This window comes from Geotrypetes seraphini, chromosome 11 (genome assembly GCF_902459505.1).
Source record: "Geotrypetes seraphini chromosome 11, aGeoSer1.1, whole genome shotgun sequence".
NCBI classification, from domain to species: Eukaryota; Metazoa; Chordata; class Amphibia; order Gymnophiona; family Dermophiidae; genus Geotrypetes; species Geotrypetes seraphini.
This window is the reverse complement of record NC_047094.1, coordinates 116,936,760-116,959,505: the sequence shown is the minus strand read 5'-3', so window position 1 is coordinate 116,959,505 and position 22,746 is coordinate 116,936,760. Positions and strand designations below refer to the sequence as shown.

At 41.9% G+C, this 22,746-nt stretch overlaps 1 protein-coding gene across 2 annotated transcripts in view; it reads left to right on the top strand.

Moving 5' to 3' along the window:
• Window positions 1–22,746, top strand: part of ASXL1 (ASXL transcriptional regulator 1) — a 227,894-nt gene that overhangs the window by 63,390 nt on the left and 141,758 nt on the right. Inside the window, exons 4-5 of one of the 2 annotated variants that reach the window (XM_033962878.1) lie at window positions 4,810–4,933; window positions 5,866–5,963. In XM_033962878.1, the coding sequence (XP_033818769.1) occupies window positions 4,810–4,933; window positions 5,866–5,963 (222 nt within the window). Of the gene's footprint in view, window positions 1–4,806; window positions 4,934–5,865; window positions 5,964–22,746 lie in introns of both variants that reach the window. The other variant, XM_033962877.1, reaches the window with a different exon arrangement.

The following is a 22,746-nucleotide window of genomic DNA, read 5'->3' as shown; positions in this document are numbered from 1 at the left end:
GAGATGTTCAAATATCTAACAGGCTGTGCTGAGGTAGAGGAAGATATATTTTTCCTTACAAGTCCCACGGCAACAAGAGGGCATCCGCTCAAACTCAAGGGTGGGAGACTTCATTGCGACATCAGGAAGTACTTCTTCACCGAAAGGGTGGTTGATCGTTGAAATGGTCTTCCACGTCAGGTAGTCGAACCAGCAACGTGCTCGACTTCAAGAGACGATGAGATAAACATGTGGATTCACTCCAGGAAAATGCTTAGGGGAGGGTTCTTTTTAAGGGGAGGGATCTTTGAGTGGGCAGACTTGTTGGGCCGTTGGCCCTTTTCTGCCGTCATACTCTATGTATTCTATATATTCTATGTATTCTTTTTCTCTTACTTTTACTTACTTGCCTCCAAAAAGGTCTGTTGACCTTACAATAATCCCTTTCAGTTTTGCCCACTGCATTTCTACTCCTTCCAGACATTCCCATCCAGACAATTCCTTGATGTAATCCCCCCTTCCTTGTCATCAACAGCAGATGAATCCAGAGACTAGTGGGATCACGTCCAGTGTTCTCCCCAGAAATTTTTTCCAGCCGGATGGCACGATAAAGTAGCCAGGTAGGACAGGATGGGGAAATTTGGTGGTGCAAATTTGGTGCTATGCAAATTACTCCTCCTTGCTCACCTTACTTAATTACTCCACCTTTTAGCTTCCCTGGGCCGCATTGGATGAAAAAAAATTTCTGGGGCCGCACACTAGCTGATGAGCAAAAAAAGACCGAGCAGATCCCAAATTTGCAATCACTAATTTAGAAGATGTACGTATCTAATAATAAACCTTCATTTAAAGGGACACTGTGGAGAGGAATCCAAAAAAAGCAGTAATACTTACCTGACTGAGTGATCCCTCCACGTACACCGCTGACAGTGGGAGCAGCCACAGGCTTCCGTATCCCCACTCTGATGAGCAGGGATGCGCACTCCTGGTTTTCCCATTCACTTCTATTACAGCTACGGTGAGCCTCTTCAGAGGTGAGCCTCAACAGAGCGGGGATGCTGCATCAGCTGTTATTGACGCACATGGAGGATCGTTCAGTCAGGGTAAATATTACTGCTTTTTTGGGCCTCCCACTTTGAGCTTAGGCTCCCTCAAAAATGAACATCTCCCCTGCTGTAGCTAGTAGGGATCCTCAAGCCTCACCAACTGACAGCCATTTCCTCTCCCTCCAACTTCCCAAGTTCTGCAGCTGGCAGCAATATTGCAGAGCTGCTGCCTTCCCTCCTCCCTGCCCCCCCCCCACCTTAGCTTTCATGCATGCTTGAAAGCAGTGGCAGCTTGAGGATATTGCCATTGGCTGCAAAGCTTGGAGATTTTGGGTTGTCAGACTTGAGGAAGATTTCTTCAGGTGGCAGGGCTTGGGGATCCCCAATAGCTCTAGTATTTGTAAATTGCACTCAGGCGGGGAGAAACTTTGGTGCCCATCCACTAATTTTGGGCTCCAGTCCCTCCCCCAAATCAGCAGTTTATGACTACACCACTGAATACAAAAATAATTGTGATGCACATATCCCAAAGCTAACAAATTCCAGTTAATAAATTCAAAATAAAACAATTTTTTCTACCTTGTCTGAATGTTTTGTTTTTCCATCATCTTGGTCCCAGTTTCTCTTTCTGCTTTTTCTCTATCTTCAACTAATTCTCTTTCCAGTGTCTGCAGTCCATTTTTTTCTCCTTTTCTGTCGTTCCATCTCCAACATATTGATTTTTCTGTTTCAGCTTTCTTTTCCCTGGAGAAGAGGAGACTTAGAGGGGATATGATAGAGACTTACAAGATCATGAAGGGCATAGAGAGAGTAGAGAGGGACAGATTCTTCGAACTTTCGAAAAATAAGAGAACAAGAGGGCATTCGGAAAAGTTGAAAGGGGACAGATTCAAAACAAATGCTAGGAAGTTCTTCTTTACCCAACGTGTGGTGTACACCTGGAATGCGCTTCCAGAGGACGTTATAAGGCAGAGTACGGTACTGGGGTTCAAGAAAGGATTGGACAAATTCCTACTGGAAATGGGGATAGAGGGGTATAGATAGAAGATTACTGCACAGGTCCTGGACCTGTTGGGCCGCCGCGTGAGCGGACTGCTGGGCACGATGGACCTCAGGTCTGACCCAGCAGAGGCATTTCTTATGTTCTCCCTTCTGTGCCTCACTCTGGCGGGTAGTTTTTTGGCTGGCTCCCTTGCTTCAGTCATCCGTGGTCGATATTGGCTGCTCGTGCGTGATCTGCGGCTGTGTCAGAAGCGTCCCGTCTGACTTCACAACATCAGAGAGAAGGCTTCCGAAGCAGCTATGAATCGCATGTGAGGAGCCGATGCTGCCCGCGGATAACTGCAATAAGGGAGTCAGCCATAAAATAAACACTCACTGCTTTAGAGAGTGCCCTCTCGTTCTCCCTACCTTGAAGAGGGTGAACAATCTGTCTTTATCTACTAAGTTTATTCCCTTCAGTATCTTGAATGTTTCGATCATGTCCCCTCTGTCTCCTCTTTTCAAGGAAGAAGAGGCCCAGTTTCTCCAATCTCTCACTGTACGGCAACTCCTCCAGCCCTTAAACCATTTTAGTCGCTCTTCTCTGGACCCTTTCGTGTAGTACCGTGTCCTTTTCATGTAAGGTGACCAGTGCTGGACGCAGTACTCCAGGCGCACCATGGCCTGATACAGTGGCATGATAACCTTCTCCAATCTGTTTGTGATCCCCTTCTTTAATATTCCTAGCATTGTTTGCCCTTTTCGCCGCACATTGCGTGGACAGCTTCATCGACTTGTCAGTCAGAACTCCCGTCTCTTTCCTGGGGGGTCTCTCCAAGTACCGCCCCGGACATCCTATATTCGTGCATGAGATTTTTGTTACCGACATGCATCACTTTACATTTGCCATGTTGATGCCCATTTCTCGAGCTTGATTATGTCACGTTGCAGACCTTCGCAATCCCCATGTCTTCACTACTCTGAATAACTTTGTATCGTCCGCAAATTTTATCACCTCACTCGTGTCTTACCAATGTCCAGATCGTGTATAAAGATGTTGAAGAGCACAGGTCCAAGCACTAAGTCCTGCAGCTTTTGTGATGGTGGGGCCCCGAAGCCATCACAGATTTTTCTCCCGCTGGTCTGCTATGGTGCGTTGTGTTGGTTCCTGACCTTGAGAATCCAGTGAACTGTGTAGCTTGAGATCACCAGTACTAGGTTGGCATCCGGGGATCTTGGCAACCTGCCTTCAGTCCCAACCAGCTGTCCTTTGGCCGTTGGGATTACTTCAGATATGCTGAGGCAATAGAGCTGTTTCAGGGAATTGTCGGCCAAGCAATAATAATTCAAGCCAGAGTTCTATCAAACTTATTTGATTTTTGTTTTTCAGTTATTCCAGTTTGTGAATTACCGTATTTGCCGGCGTATAGGACGACTGGGCGTATAAGACGACCCCCCAACTTTCAGTTAAAAAATAGAGTTTTGTGTTATACTCGCCGTATAAGACGACCCCTTCTTCCGCACACCTTCTCTACCGCCCCGGGTGCAGCACAGCCGGCCAGGTTCCCTTACTTTTGTGGCACTTCCCCGACCGACCGACAACAGCCCCAGTCCGACAAACCTCCCTGCCCTTAACCGCGAATCTAAATTACCTTCTTACAGCTGCTGTAAGAAGGTATTTAGATTCGCGGCTACAGGGCAGGGAGGATTGTCGGACCCGGGCTGTTATCAGTCGGTCGGGGAAGTGCCACAAAAGTAAGGGAACCTGGCCGGCTGTGCTGCAACCGGGGCAGGGCGGCCGCCCCTCGAACCGCGAGGCTACTCTCCTTCTCCTTACCTGCCATGCCTGCAGCACAGAGCCGAACGGAAGTCTTCCCGACGTCAGCGCTGACGTCGGAGGGAGGGAGGGCTTTGTTTAAGCCCTCCCTCCCCTCCGACGTCAGCGCTGACGTCGGGAAGACTTCCGTTCGGCTCTGTGCTGCAAGCAGAGAAGGTAGGGAGAAGAAGAGCCGCGCGACTGAGTACATCCAGCCCCGCAAGTAAGGGCATGTAAACTGTACCCGGCGTATAAGACGACCCCCGACTTTGGGGATGATTTTAAGGTACTAAAAAGTCGTCTTATACGCCGGCAAATACGGTATATTAAATTTATTCTTTTCTTTTTTTTTACCCCTATTATTTTTATTTTATTTGAATTTCTTGGAATTCTATTGTTTAAGAGTTCCTCTATTTCATTCCATTTTACATATTACTTATTCATTTAGATGTTATTTGCATAGATTGTGCTCCTATCTGTAAAGTTAGGAATGTCTATGAAATATCTATTTTAATGCTAACAATTCTTTCTATTCTGTATTCTGTCATTGTTAATTTCTGTCTTTACTGTATTCTTTCCCTAACCGCCTAGAACCGAAAGGCATTGTGTGGTCTACAAATAAAGTATTATGTTATGTTATATTGTTGTTCCAGGCTGTTCCACTCCTTATAATAGTGATGTCACTGTAATAATCAAATTTCTGTGCCTTCTATCTGCTGGTCTAGGGAGACAACCAGAGATTTGAACTGGTCTAGCAGAATTCAAGAAAAGGAAATTAACATGTAGGAATTATTTTACCTTCTGTGATAAATGGTTGCTCCCTTTTTGCCTCTACTCGTCATTCCATTATAGCTTTTACACAGAATATCAATGACACCCAGATTATAAAATTTGATGTATGTGGTGTGGTTTTCTCATATGCTAGGCAGATACCCTATTGTGATATTTTGTTTTAATAATCATCACTTGGATTACATTGGATAGAAGGATGCCTTACCGTGGTCCCGCAGTTTGTCCATGCCACAGATAGATGATGAGCTGGATGATGCAGTTGATGGGGAAAGCTGTGAATCAACAGAAGCAAGCACTATGAGTGGTGGTGATAATGATGGTGAGTATCCAGGACCATTTGTCAATAGCTGGTGCTGAGCATGTTCTTTTTTTTTTTTTTTTTTTATATTATTTTTTATTTTCAAATTTTTCAGAAAGTGTACAACATGTTAAAATACAATTGATGAATATACAATAACACTTTTATATCTAATACATTATATTCTAAATATATTTTTATCCCCTCTCCCTCCCCCCACCCTTCTATTACTTTTCATTCATACATTGCATATTGTATATAATATTATAACATATTATGTAGAATTTATTTTCATTACCCCCCTCTATGTGTGTCATAAAAAAGATATTTAAAAGAAGAAAAGAAGAAGAAAAATCCTACTATTTATTCATTGCAATATTTTGTCAATGGCCCCCATATTTTTATAAATTTAGTATATGTCCCTCTTTGTATTGCTATTGTTCTTTCCATTTTAAATATATGACATATTGTATTCCACCAAAATGTATAATTTAGGTTGTTATAATTCTTCCAGTTGTTGGTTATATGCTGAATGGCAACCCCTGTCATAATTAATAAAAGCTTGTTATTTTCTGGTGAAATTTGACTTTTTTTTCTCATCATCATTCCAAATAATATTGTATCATATGATATTGCAATATGATTTTCCATCAATTTATTAATTTGTGGCCAAATTGAATTCCAAAAAGTTTTAATATTGTTCAAAAGCAGCAAAAAAAAGATTAAACTGCCCTTGTGTGAAGAATCAACAGAAACACAAGTAAGGCAGCAGCCACAAGATTATCACAAGAAAATTTATTCAATCCATCAAAAGATTGTTTGTGTATGTGTGTGTATTTGTTGGGTCTCATTGTAGATGCTGCTTATTGCTTGATTGAATAAATTATCCACTGCTTGCTTTGTGTTTGTGGTGAGTCATATTCACCGTGTGATGTAGCTTTTCCTTTCTTTAGGGTCACCTGATGAAACTTCTTCTAATGCGTCATGTTCTACTGAGTCTCAGAGCCAAATATTGCCGAGCACCAGAGCCTGCAGTAGACAATTATCACAGGTATGGTGGTGAGAGGTGGTGTATAGAAAGAAATGAAACTGAAGTCGAGATAAGCAGGGCTCATTATGAGTAAGAGAATTATTTCTAAAAACCTTATAAAATGCATATAAAACTGTGCATAGTATAAAACAGACCAAAATTAGAACAACCAGCAGTAGAAAAGCAATTTTAAAGATTTCTGTTTTCATTGTTTGCATATTTAGGGTCCTTATCACACACTTAAATTTTTAACTTTATTTTTATTGCTAATTTTCATATTTAGACAACTTCAAAACAATGTGTATACAGTATATCCGTATTGCAAGTAAAATAAGCTTCCATACTGACACTCCAGTCCAGTCTAGACACTTGGGTTATGTATGTTTATCAGCATATGGAACTACAAACAAAAGAAAAATCCAACAAAAACTGCAGCAAAACCAAGTAGCAAGCAAGAAACCAAAAACAACTGCAGACTATGTACGAGATGCAGGCACTGTTTATTTCAAACTCTAATGGTATATACAACCTTATTACCAATCAAGGGACCCAGTACGGTCCGTGTTTCGGTCAACACACCTTCTTCAGGGGTCCATGGTGGATAAGGTTTAGTAACAAACAGCATTAAAGGGAATAAACAAGTGCCCGTAAGAGTGTGGTGCTGGATTGTAAACAATGTTGCAATCACAACGTTGTTTACAATCCAGGACTACACTCTTACGGGCACTTGTTTTTGTATATACCATTAGAATTTGAAATAAACAGTGCCTGCATCTTGTACATAGTCTGCAGTTGTTTTTGGTTTCTTATCAGCATATGGAGACGGAGAATACTTGATTTTGAAATTGAGTTGGATCTACTTCTGACAGAATTCTGCACAAAAAAAATAAAAAATTCTGTGCATAAAATTAGCAAATTGTGCAAGTTTATTTGACAACATTTAAACAATATGTTTTTTTAATTATCTAGAATTTCAGTACAATTCAGTATTTTCATTAAATTATACTAGAGAAAACAGTCTTCAAATTTTTATTGCTTAGTGATTTTCTTCTAGCAGAAGGTATAAAATGAAACAGTGGAGTTGGAGATGAAATTTATTCAACTGAAGGCCCGTCTACACTGTGAATTAATAAAAAAAAAAATCCAGCTACCTGTTATGGTCAGCAATCTAAAAAACATGTCAAATATCAATTTTGTGGAATTTCCAACCAACAATGGGAAGATATGCAGTTTGCACAACTTTTTGAAACCTTTTCAGACAGGTTCAGCTGGTAGCAGAAGGCTAGGAGCCATTCAAATAGCACAAAATATTCAAGCTGTCAAAGAACTGGTCCTATGGAAACCATGTACTGCCCCCACCCCTCCTCGGATTGAAAATATTTTGAAGTGCTATTCAGTATACAATTAGGTTTCTCTAGGCCAATGGTTGTTCCAGTGCAATAGGTGAGACATTATAGACCAGTGGTCTCAAACTCGTGGCCCTGGGGCCATATGCGACCCCTCCAGGTACTATTTTGAGGGCCTTGGTATGCTTATCATAATCACAAAAGTAAAATAAAACAGATTCTTGATCATATGTCTCTTTAGCTATAAATTACAATATTATTATTAAGACAGCCAAAAGGAAAGATTTATAAACTATAAAGAGTTTTACCTCATGAAAAATTGGCATTTCTTTAATAAGATATTAACTATTTTTTCTGAGGCCCTCCAAGTATCTACAAATCCAAAATGTGGCCCTGCAAAGGGTTTGAGTTTGAGCCCACTGTTATAGACCATAGGGGTTATTTCCCTTTACCTGCATGGACTGCAGAAGGTTTTCCACTCTGCCTTTAGAGTACTTCACAGGCTAGATTAGCTCTTACCATCAGTCAGTACCCAAGCATGAAAGGACACTCACATCCGGTGGTCCATAGGGGTGGAGGCATAGTCAGACAGGGGTGTTTGACTAGTAGCCCAAAGAACAGCTTGAAAGATGAATTTCCAGCAATTTGACAATGAATTCTGAACCGGCCATTGAAAATGTTGGAGGCATCAGGAACTTATCTGTGTATGGTGTCTGTGAGTAGAGCTCACAGGCTTAGCAAAAATCCATCTTTTAAAATTTAATTTCGAGGGGTTTTGAAAGTTTCCTAGTGTTCCTCTATGTTCCCCCAACTGAAATATATTATTATTGTAATTTTTAAAGTTTCAGAAATGTAATCTATGGTGCGTTTTTGAAGTAAATTCAGGGTCCATCGGACATTTTTTTTAATGGCCATTTTGAATTTTTAATGGGCTTTTTTCAACTTTTCCCTGCTTATGTAAAATTCAAAATTTTGCCAGGAAAACTGCTGGAATGGAGTCCTTAGGGTCTCCTTGTGTGGATTCATGCCAAATTTGGAAAAATATTGCCACATTTAGAGTGTTTTGCGCCACGTGGCACAGTTGGGGTGAACAGAAGCAGGTGAACACGCTCAGCTAGCCCAGTGGTAGGCAAACTCATTAGTCAAAAGAGCCATAGATCAGCAGTACAACAATTAAAATTTCTTTTGAGAATCATACCCTGTGCCCGCTTGTGCTACGATGGCTATGTGAACCCGCTTGCTCGCACGTAGTCAAAATCGATTCATGGCAGAGCCTAGAGAATGAACAAAGAATCCACTCTTTAAAATCACAATCTAAATTCATTCAATATTATGTCAATGTAATCTAAATATACCAATGTCAATTCATGATGTATAATATAAATACTTAAATACTTTATTTCTAACATCATCAATTCATTAAAAAACGAGCATACATACTAACATACATCTAAACATTGAAAAAAGGACAAAAGAAATATTAAACGAGGCAAAGGAATCCAATAATTCACTTTTTTGCACTTGCACTTTATCAATTCTGATGACTTGGGATTAGTCTGCACATGAACTTTTTATAACTTTTCCTCTATTGGATGGCTCAGGACTCCGATTTGCTTCGTTGGCTTTGCTATTGAAGGCTATATAAGCTGAAGTTTGGACCAATTTGAGTTAAGTGATTTTTGAAAAAATGACTATATAATGAATTATTGGATTCCTTTGCCTGCAAGGATTACTAGATGTCTTTCAGCAGCTCCCCCCCCCCCTTACCTTCATGGCCAAGTCAAAACTATCTACCAACAATAAAATTTTAAAAAACACAAAGCACTCTATATGAAGAGAAAATGTTAATTATCATTTATATTCCGCAGGTTTTCAAAGAGGTCAAAGCAGATGACTTTATGCACCTCAGTAACACCTCAGATGACTTTATGTCACCTCAGTAACAACTATACAAAAATAGACAAATATACCACCTCCCTTTTTACTAAACGCGATAGCGGTTTTTAGCGCAGGGAGCTGCGCTGAATGCCCTGCGCTTCTCTCGATGCTCATAGACTCCCTGCGCTAAAAACTGCTATTGCAGTTTAGTAAAAGAGGGCCATAGTGCAAAATATAAACAGCAGATATAAATTCTCAAAATGGACACATTTTGATCACTAAATTGAAAATAAAATCATTTTTCCTACCTTTGTTGTTTGGTAATTTCATCAGTCCCTGGTTGCAGTTTATTCTGACTGTGCATCCAATATTTCTTCCCTTCTTTCAGCCTTTCCTGTATGCTTCCTCTCCTCCAGATCTAATTCCCTCCCTCAGCTTTTTCTTTCTTTCACCTTTCTTTCTCTCTCCGTGCCCCCTTTCTTTCTTTCTTTCTTTCTGTGTCTGTCTTTTTCCATGCTCCCTTTCTGTCTACCTATCATTCTCTCTCCATGCCCCCTTTCTGTCTGTCTCCCTATCTTTCTCTCTCCCGTCTCCCTGCCCCCCCCCCTTTCTTTCTCCCTGCTCTACACTGGGGAATAGGCTGCCACCGCCGCCATTGGGGAACAGGCCGCTGCTGAGTTCTGAGCTCTCCCTGCTTCCCTTCCCTGTAAAGAGGACGCTGATTAGCCGGGCCAACCAATCTTCCCCACCCGAAGTCAAGTCTAACATCGGAGAGGAAGTTCCGGGCCAGCCAGGCAGCGATTGGCTGGCCCAGAACTTCCTCTCCGATGTCAGAATTGACTGGTGCAAAGGTTGGTTGGCCTGGCACTTCAGCGTCCTCTTTACGGGGAAGGGAAGCAGGGTGGGCACCCCTGCTCTGCAAGCTGAGCCGCATGCTGCACTCAAGTGGCTAAAGAGCCGCGGTTTACCGACCACTGAGCTAGCCCATTGGGGCGGCCAAATTTATTTTTGGGACTTGGTTGTTTGGCTTTGTCCCACTGCGAGACGGATTCTCCGCAACCTAAGAAGCACCAGTGAGAGTCATCTAAGGTGCTTCAATGCCCCAGGGTCCAGATGCCTTCTCGGAGTTCTTGAAATTTTTATGGTCCGAATTTCAATTCGTGCCATTTTTATGGTCCGATTTTCAATCAGGGGGTTCGGCTGTTGGATGTTCGTCCGTTGCCCTTCCGCCGTTGCACAGCGCCGTTATTTCTTCGGGGACTTCAGTCTCTCAGACTGCTCCAGCTGTTTCACAGTCAGTTCAGGAGACTATAGCGGCGGATCTGGATCTCGGTGGTCATTTATTCCCCGGATTCGAGGATCCGGATTGATACTGGATCCGTGGATCCCTTAGGGGCTCCGGATTCTTGAGAAGACCTGACTGTGTTACCCTTGTTTAAAGTTGCGTCACTCCCTGACTTGATTGCTGAATCTTTAAAGTAATTGGACTTGGATGACAAGCCCACTACTGCCTCTTCCACTTCTCCATGGCTCTGCAGTACGTTCAGAAATTTAATCACCTCACTCGTCATACCAATGTCCAGATCGTTTATAAAGATGTTGAAGAGCACAGGTCCAAGCACAGAGCCCTGCGGCACCCTGCTGGTGACGCTCTTCCAGTCTGAGAATTGTCCATTTACCCCAACTCTCTGTTTCCTATGCTCCAGCCAGTTTTTAATCCACGTGAGTATTTCACCTTCAATTCCATGGCATGCAATTTTCCGAAGTAGTCGTTCATGTGGAACTTTGTCGAACGCCTTCCGAAAATCAGCTTTCTCACTGCTCCTCTGCTCTGCTCTCTCACTGCTCCTCCGCTCTGTCTCGCTGCTTCCTCCACTCCTCCTTACTGCCAAGTGCTCGGCTCAGCCCTCCCAACTACCTGCTGGAAGCCCGAGTGCTGGCCCCAAGAAGTAACCTGCTGCTAACTCATAGAAACATGATGGCAGATAAAGGCCAAATGGCTCATCCAAACTGCCCATTCACAGTAACTATTATCTCTTCCTCTCTCCCTCTCTCTAAGAGATCCCACGTGCCTATCCCATGCTTTCTTGAATTCAGAGACGGTCTCTGTCTCCGCCACCTGTTCGGGAGACTGTTCCACACATCTACCACTCTTTCCGTATAAAAGTATTTCCTTGGATTACAACTGAGCCTTTCACCTGTTAACTTCATCCAAAGCCCTCTCATTCCAGAGCTTCTTTTCAAATAAAAGACTTGACTTGTGTGCATTTATACCACGTAGGTATTTAAACATGTCTATTATATCTCCTCCCACCTTTCTTCCAAAGCAGGGCTGTGGAGTCGGTAGATAAATGTTCTGACTCCGACTCCTCAGTTTTTTGTACTTCAGACTCCGACTCCAGGTACCCAAAATTTCCTCCGACTCCGACTCCACAGCACTGGTTAATTTTCAGATCGTTAAAATGGAATGTCAAGTTGAGAGAAATGAGCATTTTCGACACCACCTTCTTTTTGCTTTTAATCAAGGTTCTAAGGCCACAGAAGCTGCTCGCAACATTTGTGCTGTGTATATAGTGGGTGCTATAGCTGAAAGAATCGCTCGTGATTGGTATGCCAAGTTCAAAAATGGAGTCGGTAGATAAATGTTCCGACTCAGACTCCTCAGTTTTTTGTACTTCTGACTCCGACTCCAGGTACCCGAAATTTCCTCTGACTCCGACTCCTCGACTCCACAGCCCTGCTCCAAAGTATACATATTGAAATCTTTAAATCTGTCCCCATATGCCTTATGACGAAGACCGCACACCATTTTAGTAGCCTTCCTCTGGACCGACTCCATCCTTTTTATATCTTTTGAAGGTGCGGTCTCCAGAATTGCACACAGTATTCAAATGAGGTCTTGGCAGAGTCTTATACAGAGGCATCATTACCTACTTTTTCCTACTGGCCATACCTCTCCCTTGCCATCACCTTTTCATTCTGTTTGGCCACCGTAAGATCATCACATACAATCACACCCAAATCCCATTGTTCTGTCATGCACATTAATTCTTCACCCCCTAAATTGTACCATTCCTTTGGGCTTTTGCAGTCCAAATGCATGACCTTGCATTTCTTAACATTAAATTTTAGTTCACAGATTTCAGACCATTCTTCATTAGGTCTTTCTTCAAGTTATTCACACCATCCATGTTGCCTCGGATCCTGTAACCCAAATCATTTATATACCACATCTTCCTCGCAGTTCTGTGCAGTTCACAATTTCTAAGATACTGCATAATTTCTCAGTGAAATATAGTTCAGCCTATTTAGGTACTTTTCTGAATAATTATGGTCTTTAATTTCCTAAAACTTAAATATGAGTCAGATCTTAGCATCAATGTGCCAAAATTATGATCCTAAAAAGCCGCCTGATAAGCCAGAATTTGATTAAAAAATCTTTTATATTGGCTCTCCTTTACTGATGGAAATTCAAATAATCGAGAGCAAGGCTGCCCAATTCTGGTCTTTGAGAGCTACTGGCAGGCCAGGTTTTCAGGATATCAACAATGAATATGCAAGAGAGAGATTTGCCTGCACTGCCTTTTTGGTATGCAAATCTCTCTCATGCGTGTTCATTGTTGATATCCTGAAAACCTGGCCTGCCAGTAGATCTTGAGGACTAGAATTGGGCAGCCCTAATCTAGAACCTCGTATAGAATGCAAGGTACCTGCAAACTTAAAATGATCGGAGCCAGACCATTTATTATTTTATAACATGGAGGGGGGAGGAAAGGGGCCAATTTGTGGCTCATCTCCAGTAGTTTTCCCTTGAGTGCCCATTTTCCTTTTTCCTCCCTGGTAACAGCTTTAAAAAATAAATCCTCTAGGGCTGTAATTTTTGCTGGTTGAGAGGTGTTGAATTCTGGCTGTACCGATGGTCCTCCAGTTCTGACCCATTCAACTGGTGCAAGCTGGTAATTGAGGCTGGGAAGCATGAGTATGCAGTCCAGGCCATTTTCAAATCATGGCAGCCGTGAAATGAGTTTGTATTCCCCTGCTAGAAAGCTGAATGACATAAAGGTCCAGAAATAATAATAATAATTTTATTCTTATATACCGCCAAAGCCATGATAGTTCGAGGCAGTTTACAACAAGAAGCATTGGATAATCAGCAAAGAGGTCACAATTCAAAGTCATCAATACAATCTTACATAATGGAAGTGGAAAGCTATATAGTTCTTAAGATTACTGGTTGAATTAGCAGAGCTATAAAAATTCTTAGTTTACAAATCGATTGAACAATTTTCTAAAATTGAAGTAGGTTGAGGAGTGCGTGATAACGTTACTCAGCCAAACGTTCCATTTGCCTGCCTGGAAGGCAAGGGTTCTGGCTAGGAATCTTTTGTAGTGGCAGGCCTTTATTGTTGAATAGATGAACAGATGTATTCTTCGTGTGGGTCTAATAGAACTTGCCAGGCTAAATTGGGAAACTAGGTAAGTGGGGGCCAGACCTAATATTGATTTATAACACAGACAAGAGAACTTAAACAGAATTCGTGCCTCCAGGGGCAGCCAATGGAGTTTTTGATAATAGGGGCTTATGTGTTCCCATTTCTTCAGCCCAAAAATCAGTCGAACTGCTGAATTTTCAATGACTGAGTTTAAGAATGTTTTTTTTTTGAAGGATCCCAAGTAAATGATGTTGCAATAATCTAGTATACTTAAGATGGAAGATTGAACCAGTAAGCGGAAAGATGTTGCATCAAAGTATTTTCTGATGGTTCTGAGTTTCCATAGTAATGAGAAGCATATTTTAACCAATAAATCTGTGTGAGCATTTAGAGTGAGGTGGCAGTCCAGAGTCACTCCCAGAATTTTTATGGAGTGGTCAATAGGGAAGACCTGACCATTCAAGGAGATCGATGAGTCTTTGATTTTGTCGTTAGGGCTTGCCAGGAAAAATTTAGTTTTATCTGTATTGAGCTTCAATTTGAATTCGGTCAACCATAGTTTAATTTGCTCTAGAATGGATGATAGATGAATCTTTGTTTCAGAGGTCAGATTAGTAAGGGGAATAACTATGGTGATATCATCAGCATAGATATAAAATTTAACTTTTAAGCTTTGTAGTAAGTTCCCCAGTAAGGCAAGGTAGATGTTGAACAATGTAGGGGATAGAGGAGAGCCCTGCGGGGCTCGTGTTCCTTCAAGATAGGCTAAAAAAGGGTCTAGCTGTTGACTCTCTGAGAGTTCAAAATTGCCGGTCGGTCTGGTTTTAGTTCTAAGGCTCTGAGAAGCTCTTTGGTCACTCATCTGGATGTTGTAAAGTTCCTTAGGGGTGCATTGCACTTTGTCCCCTGCTGCAGCTACCCTGTCAGACTTAGAATCTCAATCTGGTTCTCCGGTCACTTGCTTGTCCATCCTATGAACCTCTGGAACAGGCATCCTTAATGGATCTCACTGTTAAAACAGTTTTCCTGGTGACTATAACTTCAGTCCACAGGGTTTCTGAAATTCAGGCTTTATCCTGCAGAGATCCTTTCTAAAGATTACGAATTCCAGCATGTTTCTGTACACTGTTCCCTCCTTTCTCCCAAAGGTGCTCTCTAGTTTCCACATCAAACAGGAGGGTCCTGCTGCCTTCTTTTACTCCCTTGGGATTGAGAAAGCATGACCAAGTGCTGAGGTCGCTGGATGTGCACAAATTTTAGTTATGGTACTTGGAAGTTACAAATGAGTTTTGGGTGTCTGACCATCTGTTCATACTGGTGGGTTCCGCCCGTAAGTGGAGGCCATTTCAAAAGCCACTATTTCAAATTGGATCCCTATGGCTATTTCATCTGCCTATATTACTGCCAGAAAGAAGTTCCCACTTTCTGTGAGGGCTCATTCTGTTAGAGGCATTTTACTTCTCGTGGGCAGAGTTGTCAGCAATTTTTCTTGAGATTTGCAGAGCTGTTACCTGGCCTCCTTGCATACTTTTATAGGATTGTTTATAGGAAGTTTTATAGGATTGAAGTGACAACCACGCAGGATGCTAATTTTGATTCTTCAGTTTTGGCAATAGGCTCATCGGTCCCACCTTGATTCTACAGGATTGCTCTGTTAAGACCCATTTGTCCAGGAATAGAACCGTATTGTACAAGAACAAAAGATTGGGTTCTTACCTATACTCATCTTCTTTCTTGTAAATCCACACTCTATTCCTGGAACCCGCCTTGAGAGTTGCTAATTCGCCGATTGTCTGCCTCGATAAGAATACCTGTTCCTAAAGTATCTAGACAACTGATCCTCTCTTCTCTCTCCCCTCTATAGCGATTAACTTGTTCTATTGATCACTCTCTCCTCAAAAATGGATTTCCTGTCCTATTAACCCTCTTTCTTCCTCCCCTCTTAAAGTCAATCAATTTGTACCTTTGCTTAATGTTGTAAACCGCATAGAACTTCACAGTATTGCGGTATATAAGCTGTTATTATTATTATTATTTCCTGACCAGCCTTTCTAAGATTACCATCTGAACAAGTTATGCACTTTGCCTTGGGGGTCCCTAACTGTGGCGCCCCCTTCTGTAAGTGCAGGCTGCGTCTCCTTATAGCACAGTTTCTTTTAGGTTTATACTGTTTGTTGACCTGTTTCAATTGTCCCTCGGTGCCTATCTTCCTACAGTTTTGCAGATGACATCACCATTCTCATACCTTTTGATCAACCAAAGCCCTCCATGACAGATGCACTACACCAAACACTTGAAACCGTAGTGGCTTGGATGAAAGATCACAAACTGAAACTGAACCCAGACAAAACAAAATTCATCCGCCTCGAAAATAACAAAATACCAACCATAACCAACATAGAAATCAATGCAATTAACTACCCCATACAACCCACCCTAAAACTACTAGGAATAACAATAGACAGATGCTGCACCATGCAACCACAAATCAATGAAATAATACAGAAATCATTTGCAGTTATGAGAAACTTAAGAAATCATTTGCAGTTATGAGAAACTTAAGAAATCATTTGCAGTTATGAGAAACTTAAGACAAGTCAGAAAATTCTTAGTACAATCACTAATACTAGGACTACTAGACTATTGCAACATCATCTATCTCCTGTGCCCTGCTACAATAACAAAACAACTACAAAAAATTCAAAACACAGCTCTAAGACTCATCTACTCATTGAGGAAACACGACCACATCACAGAGATATACCTCAACTCTCACTGGCTTCCAATTCCAGCAAGAATACTATTCAAATTCTACTGTCTACTGTTTAAAACTTTAAACGGAGATAGCCCAACCTACTTGAACAATCGACTCATCCAAACCACCTCAACCAGACATAGGAAAACTCACACCCAATTCACACACCCGCCAATCAAAGAAGTTAAACGGAAAAAACTATATGATGGCCTCCTAGCCACTCAAGCAGCAAAAATAGACAACCAAATCACCAGCCTTCTGATAATGACCCCAGATTACAAAACTTTCAGAAAAGAAATAGACTATACTTTTCAAAAAATCCCTGAAAAAGTCCTAACCTCTCAAGCTTCCTTCTTTCATCCCTCTAACCCCCTGAACCCCCAAATCAACTTGCTCTACTCTTTTTTTCCCCAAAACGGACCAGAAATCTTTTTGTAAAACACTCTCTAACTCTTTTGTAATCCACCTTGAACCGCAAGGTAACGGCGGAATAGAAATCCCTAATGTAATGTAATAATTATGAAATCTCATATTATTGCAAAACTCTTTTATTGGTCAAAAACACAATCAAAATCAACAAACCAATAAATACAGCAAGACCAAATTTTCAATACCAAAAAAAAATAAATTCTCCCCCCCAAATAAAAAAATATTAAAAAAAAAAAAAAAGGGGGGCATGGAATTTCAGAAGAGCACAGGACATAAACCATACCAAAAATATGCAATCAAACATTCAATACATGGCTACGAGCATACCCGGTCAAAGAAGCCCAAAAGGGCTCCCAAGTAAGTTGAAATTGACGGCCCTTCATAGAAGTTGGAGGAAGTGCTTCTAACCAATGGACTAAAATCGCTTTCTTCCCAAATAATAAGGCACGCTTCAAAAAAGAACGAAGGCCTCTCGGAACAGGATGAGCCAAGGCAGAAGAAGTGAAGAGCATCTTTGGATGCGGTAAACAACGAGTGTCCCAAAGCTGAGCAATATGTTGATGAATAATCTTCCAAAAACGCAAAACCACAGGACAAAAATAAAACATATGCCCTAAAGAAGCATTCATTCCCCCATATTTAGGACAACAAGAATCCTGACGAAGTGCTGCCCGATATGCTCTGGCAGGAGATATATAAACCCGCAAAAGCAATTTATATTGCAATTCAATTAATGGAATAGAAGCCCAGGACTGCTTAAAAGACTTCAAAGTTCCTTGAAGCAGTTCTGCAGAAATAGAGATACCCAAATCCACAGACCAACGCTCACTCAAAGATTTAAAATCAAAACTAGGTGCTTCTTCCAATAAAAATTTGTGATAAAATCGCAAAGGAATCATGGATTGGGCCTCCAAACAATAAGCGTCCTACAAAGAATCAAAAACAATCTTGGTTAAAGTCACCACAGGCAAAGAACATACATAATGTTGCAACTGCAAATAAGGAAAAATATCATTAGGTCGAAGCCCATAGTTCTGAACCAGTATTTGGTAGGAATACATCCTGCCCGCTGAGGAAAGGACATGATGTAAGTAAACTAAGCCTTTGTCTGACCATGAATCAAACAAAGACGTTTCCATCCCAGGACAAAATTGCGGGTTTCCCTTGATCGTCAACAAGGGAGAGCTAACTGAAGAAAGCTTCAAATATGCACAAGTCCATTGCCAAGCCTTCCGAACCGAAGAATAAACAGGATAAGTAGCCAACACAAATTGCAAATACTGATCCGGAGCATGCAAAAGCGAACTAACAGAATAAGGAGCAAGAAGTTCCAACTCCACATCAGTATAAGAAAAATAAGAAGTCCTGCGGAACCAATCATTTAAATGTCTCAATTGACAGGCCATAGCAAAAGTCTGAATATTAAGTAATCCCAATCCTCCCTTATCCCGAGGCATAGTCAGAGTCACATAGGAAATACGAGCACGTTTACCCCCCCAACAAAAAAACGCTGAATAGCCCTACGGAGTCGGAGATGATATGCAGACGAGCACAATAACGGAAGCATTTGAAAGAAATATAACCATTGAGGTACCACAATCATATTATATAAAGCTATGCGACCCATCAAGGAGAGTGGAAACAATTGCCACATACGCAACTTAGTTTCAGTAGCCACAAGCAACGGCTCCAAATTAATCGAGGCCAATGCCGCCAAATCCCCAGAAAACCAAAGACCCAAATACTTAAGTTTACCATCCGCCCATTTAAGAAGAAATAAACCCTCCCAATCAGTCTGCACCGACGAAGGAATCACTAAAACTTCCGACTTATGAGCATTTAAACGATAACCAGAATAATAACCAAATTCCCCCAAAACACCCAAGGCCTGCTGTAATGAAGAACGAACATTAGTCAAAACCAAAAGAATATCATCAGCAAATGCCAAAGATTTGACATCCTAAACGAAACATCCTCCACAGATGGATCCTTCTGCAAGGTTCTCAACAAGGGCTCCAGATACAACAAAAACAACGGAGATAAAGGACACCCTTGTCGAGTTCCTCTACAAATAGAAAAGGCAGCAGTAACACTACCATTAACCAAAAGAGCTGCCGAAGGGGAAGAATAAAAAGCGCCCAATGCCCGCCGAAACCGCCCCTGAAAACCCATATAATCTAAGACGCGGAACAAGTAGGACCAACTAACTTGATCAAAAGCCTTTTCCGCGTCCAATCCCACTAAAAGTAATGGTTCTTGAATATGTAAACAATGGGCTACAGATAACAACACCTTTCGCACATTAACAACCGACTGCCTTCCCCGCACAAATCTCACCTGTTCCGGACAGATATAACGTGGCAAAAGAAGTGCCAATCTAGTCGCCAAAATCCGGGCTAAAATTTTTAAATCAACATTAATAAGGGAAATAGAGCGATAAGAATCAGGGCAATGTGCAGGTTTACCCGGTTTAAGTAACAAAGTAATCAAAGCTCGGTTAGTATGAGTAGGAAAACCTCCCACTGCAATACCCGCATCATAATAGTCTACCAATGGGGCCGGTACTAAATGAGATACCAATTTATAGAAATCCGGAGAATAACCATCCAGACCAGGAGCCGTACCATGTTTCATGGCCTTTATAACTTTCTGTACTTCCAAACACGAAATGGGACCATTCAATGCCACCAAATCACCATCTTGCAGGCGAGGCAACCCAGCATCCAACAAATACTCCTCCAAAGGCGGACCCAAATCTAGAGGTTCCTCAACATAAAACTTACTAAAATAATCCAAAAAAATCACTGCAATATCTGGAGTAGAAGTCACACGAGCACCCCTAACAGATTCCAAAACGGAAATAAAACCCGGCCTCCGTGAAGAACGCAAAATCTGAGCCAAAAGACGACCTGGTTTATTACCATATTTATGATAAGTGTGCACCCTAAAATAAAAAAATTGTTTCACTCTATCGTATAATAAAGCACTCAGAGCCGCCCGTGAGGACAAATAATTTTCCTTATTTTGTGCCGTAGGAGAAGAAATAAAAATCGATTTAAATCGCCTACACTTACGCTCCAAAGTAATAATACCTTGAACAATACGTTTTTTCCTAGCTACCGTATAGGAAATAATATCTCCCCGTAAAACCACCTTCAAGGTTTCCCAATAGAGCAATGGATCATTCCGATGTTGAGCATTAAAATGCTCAAACTCCTCCCATTTATTATGAAGATAAGTTTGGAAATGAGAATCGGAAACCAAATAAATAGGAAAACGCCAAGAACGATAAGCGGCTGGACCCCCTGGAATCTTCAAATCTGTCCAGATCAACGAGTGGTCTGAACACGCTGAAGAACCAATAACAGCCTCAGAAACATACAGAAACGAATCAGATGACAAAAAAACATAATCTATCCGAGACCATGTTCCATGCGCCCATGATAAGTGAGTGTAATCTAAGTCAAAGGGATGTAATAAGCGCCAGGGATCCAAAAGTTGTAAAGCCATAGTAAAAAATGGTAGCCCCTTGTTACGACCCAATGCTGGCTGTCTATGTCCCTGTGAGCGATCCACACCGGGATCCATCACAAGATTAAAATTCCCAGCTACCACAAGAGATTGCCCCAAATATGGGGAAACCAAGCCAATTAGTTTTTGAAAAAATGCATGCTCATATTCATTAGGGGCATAGACCGCCAGCAAATACCAATTCCTATTATGGCACGTAATATGTAACAATAAGTATCGACCATAAGGGTCCGAGGCAAGGCAATGAACCTGGCATTGGAGTTGCTTTCGAATCAGGACCGCAACACCACAACCTTTTCTATATTGATTGGAAGCAAAAAACACTTGGCCCACCCAATCTCTTCGCAATTTAGCATGTTCCAAAGAAGACAATTTAGTTTCAACTATACAAGCAATATCAACTGCACTGCGGTTCAGGTAAGTCAAAATTTTTGATCGTTTAATAGGAGAATTAAGGCCTGAAACATTCCATGAGGCCAACCTGAGTGTATCATTGGTCTTTGACAAAGGCATTAAGAGCAGGGAAAGAAAAAAGAACACCAAGAAAAAAAACTAAATAAAGACCTCTCAGACCCCAGGCCCTGTCCAAGAGATCCAATAAAGAACAATTAAAAGGCCACCCTTCAAAGAGTTCCCCGCTCCCACTCCCCACCACAACCATGCCCAAACAAAAAGAAAAACAAAAAAGAAATCCAAAAAACCCTCAAAAACCCCACCAAAATAAATCATTCCCCACAAACACCCACACACTCCCCCATACACTACAAACAACCACATCTCCCACCCATCCCCCAATCCATACCCACAGAAAGACTAACCCCTCACAGCCCCCACCGTAACCAAAACTGGCTAAGATGAGTGCAAAATCACGATCAGACACTACAGGGATCTCCGGCACCATCCACCCAAGTAACCCCTGGAACCAATAGCAAAGGACCCAACAGAATAGAAATCCTCCAAACAGCTGTAAAGAAGTACAAACTAAACAGCAATCATTATAAGTCCACACTTGGTCCTGGTAAAGAATTAATAAAATCCTCAGCCTTGCCAGGCACATCAAAAACGTGCCATTGTTCCTCAGAGAAAATCTTTAATAAAGCTGGATAAAGAAACATAAATTTGTTCTTACGGTCCACCAGCTTAGAACAAATAGGATGGAATGGGCGACGTTTATCCAAAAGTGCAACAGAAAAATCTTCAAAGAAACGCACAGGCTTATCTTCATAGTGGATCTCTCCCCTTTTTGCTTTATACTGACGCATAACTGTGGCTTTATGGAGATAATTATGAAATTTGACCATCACCAGCCGCGAGCGAGACTCCCCATCACGGCGTTGGCCCAGCCTGTGCGCCTGCTCCAAGCGCAGCACTCCCAAATCAGGGGAAAAAACAAAAGTACGTTGCAACCACTGTTCAAGTTCCCCCAATAAGGCTGTCTCCGTCACTGATTCCGGCAGCCCTAAAATGCGCAAATTGCCCCGGCGGGATCGATTCTCCAAATCATCCAGTTGTGCCGCCTGAGACCGGGTCAACACCTGCAAAGCATGAAGATCAGCCTGCAAACTCCGAGAATCATCTTCAATCACCGAAACTCTGGCTTTCAACTCGGTAGTGCGGCGGGTAGTGTCAGTAAGCAATTGTTCATCCGAGCCATAGAACCCGAAAGCTGTTCAAATTGCGGCTCCAAAGCTGCCACCATCGCAGAGGTCAGATCTGCCAGTGCCGAATCAGTGAATTGAGAGACCGCGCCACAAGGCCTCTCCACCGTTTTGTCCTCTGGGAGTTTTGCACGATCTTTTTTTGCCCCTTTCGCCACCATCACAGGACCTGGCGACAAAGTAAGAAATCTGTCCATAGACCAGGCCACAAGAAATACCAGGTCCCAGAGTCCAACAACAAAAGATACCGAAAAAAGGGCGAAATGGCGCCGGAGAAATCCCGAGCAGGGCTGAAAGACGTCCCTCCCTGTTCACAGCATCACGTGACTCCATGAAATTTCATATTATGAGTAGGTTAGACTTGTTTCTTGGAGAGTTTCCCCGTACCCCTCCCTTTTGTCTGTATCCTCTGCAGGTGTCACAGTCTGCTTTTGTATGAACTGGAAACCAGAGGGCAGTCCTGAGGTAAGAGGGGAGATTCAGAAATATGCAAACAAAGCTTCTTACAAACAGTCTTGTGACATGGGATGAATAACTTACTTGTCCAGAAATGTGTGGATTTAAAAGAAATAAGATTAGCAAAGGTAAGAACCTAATCTTTTGTTAGCACATAACTTCAAGCTGTTATCTTTGGGTCAGTCATGCAATGATTATTCAGCACTGATGGGCAAGGTTAGTGTATCGATAGGGCTGCATAAATAGCTGTCCTATCTTTGTGCTAGCTGATGCCTAGTTACTGCTGAATATCAGCTTAACTGGGCATGACCAGCCTGC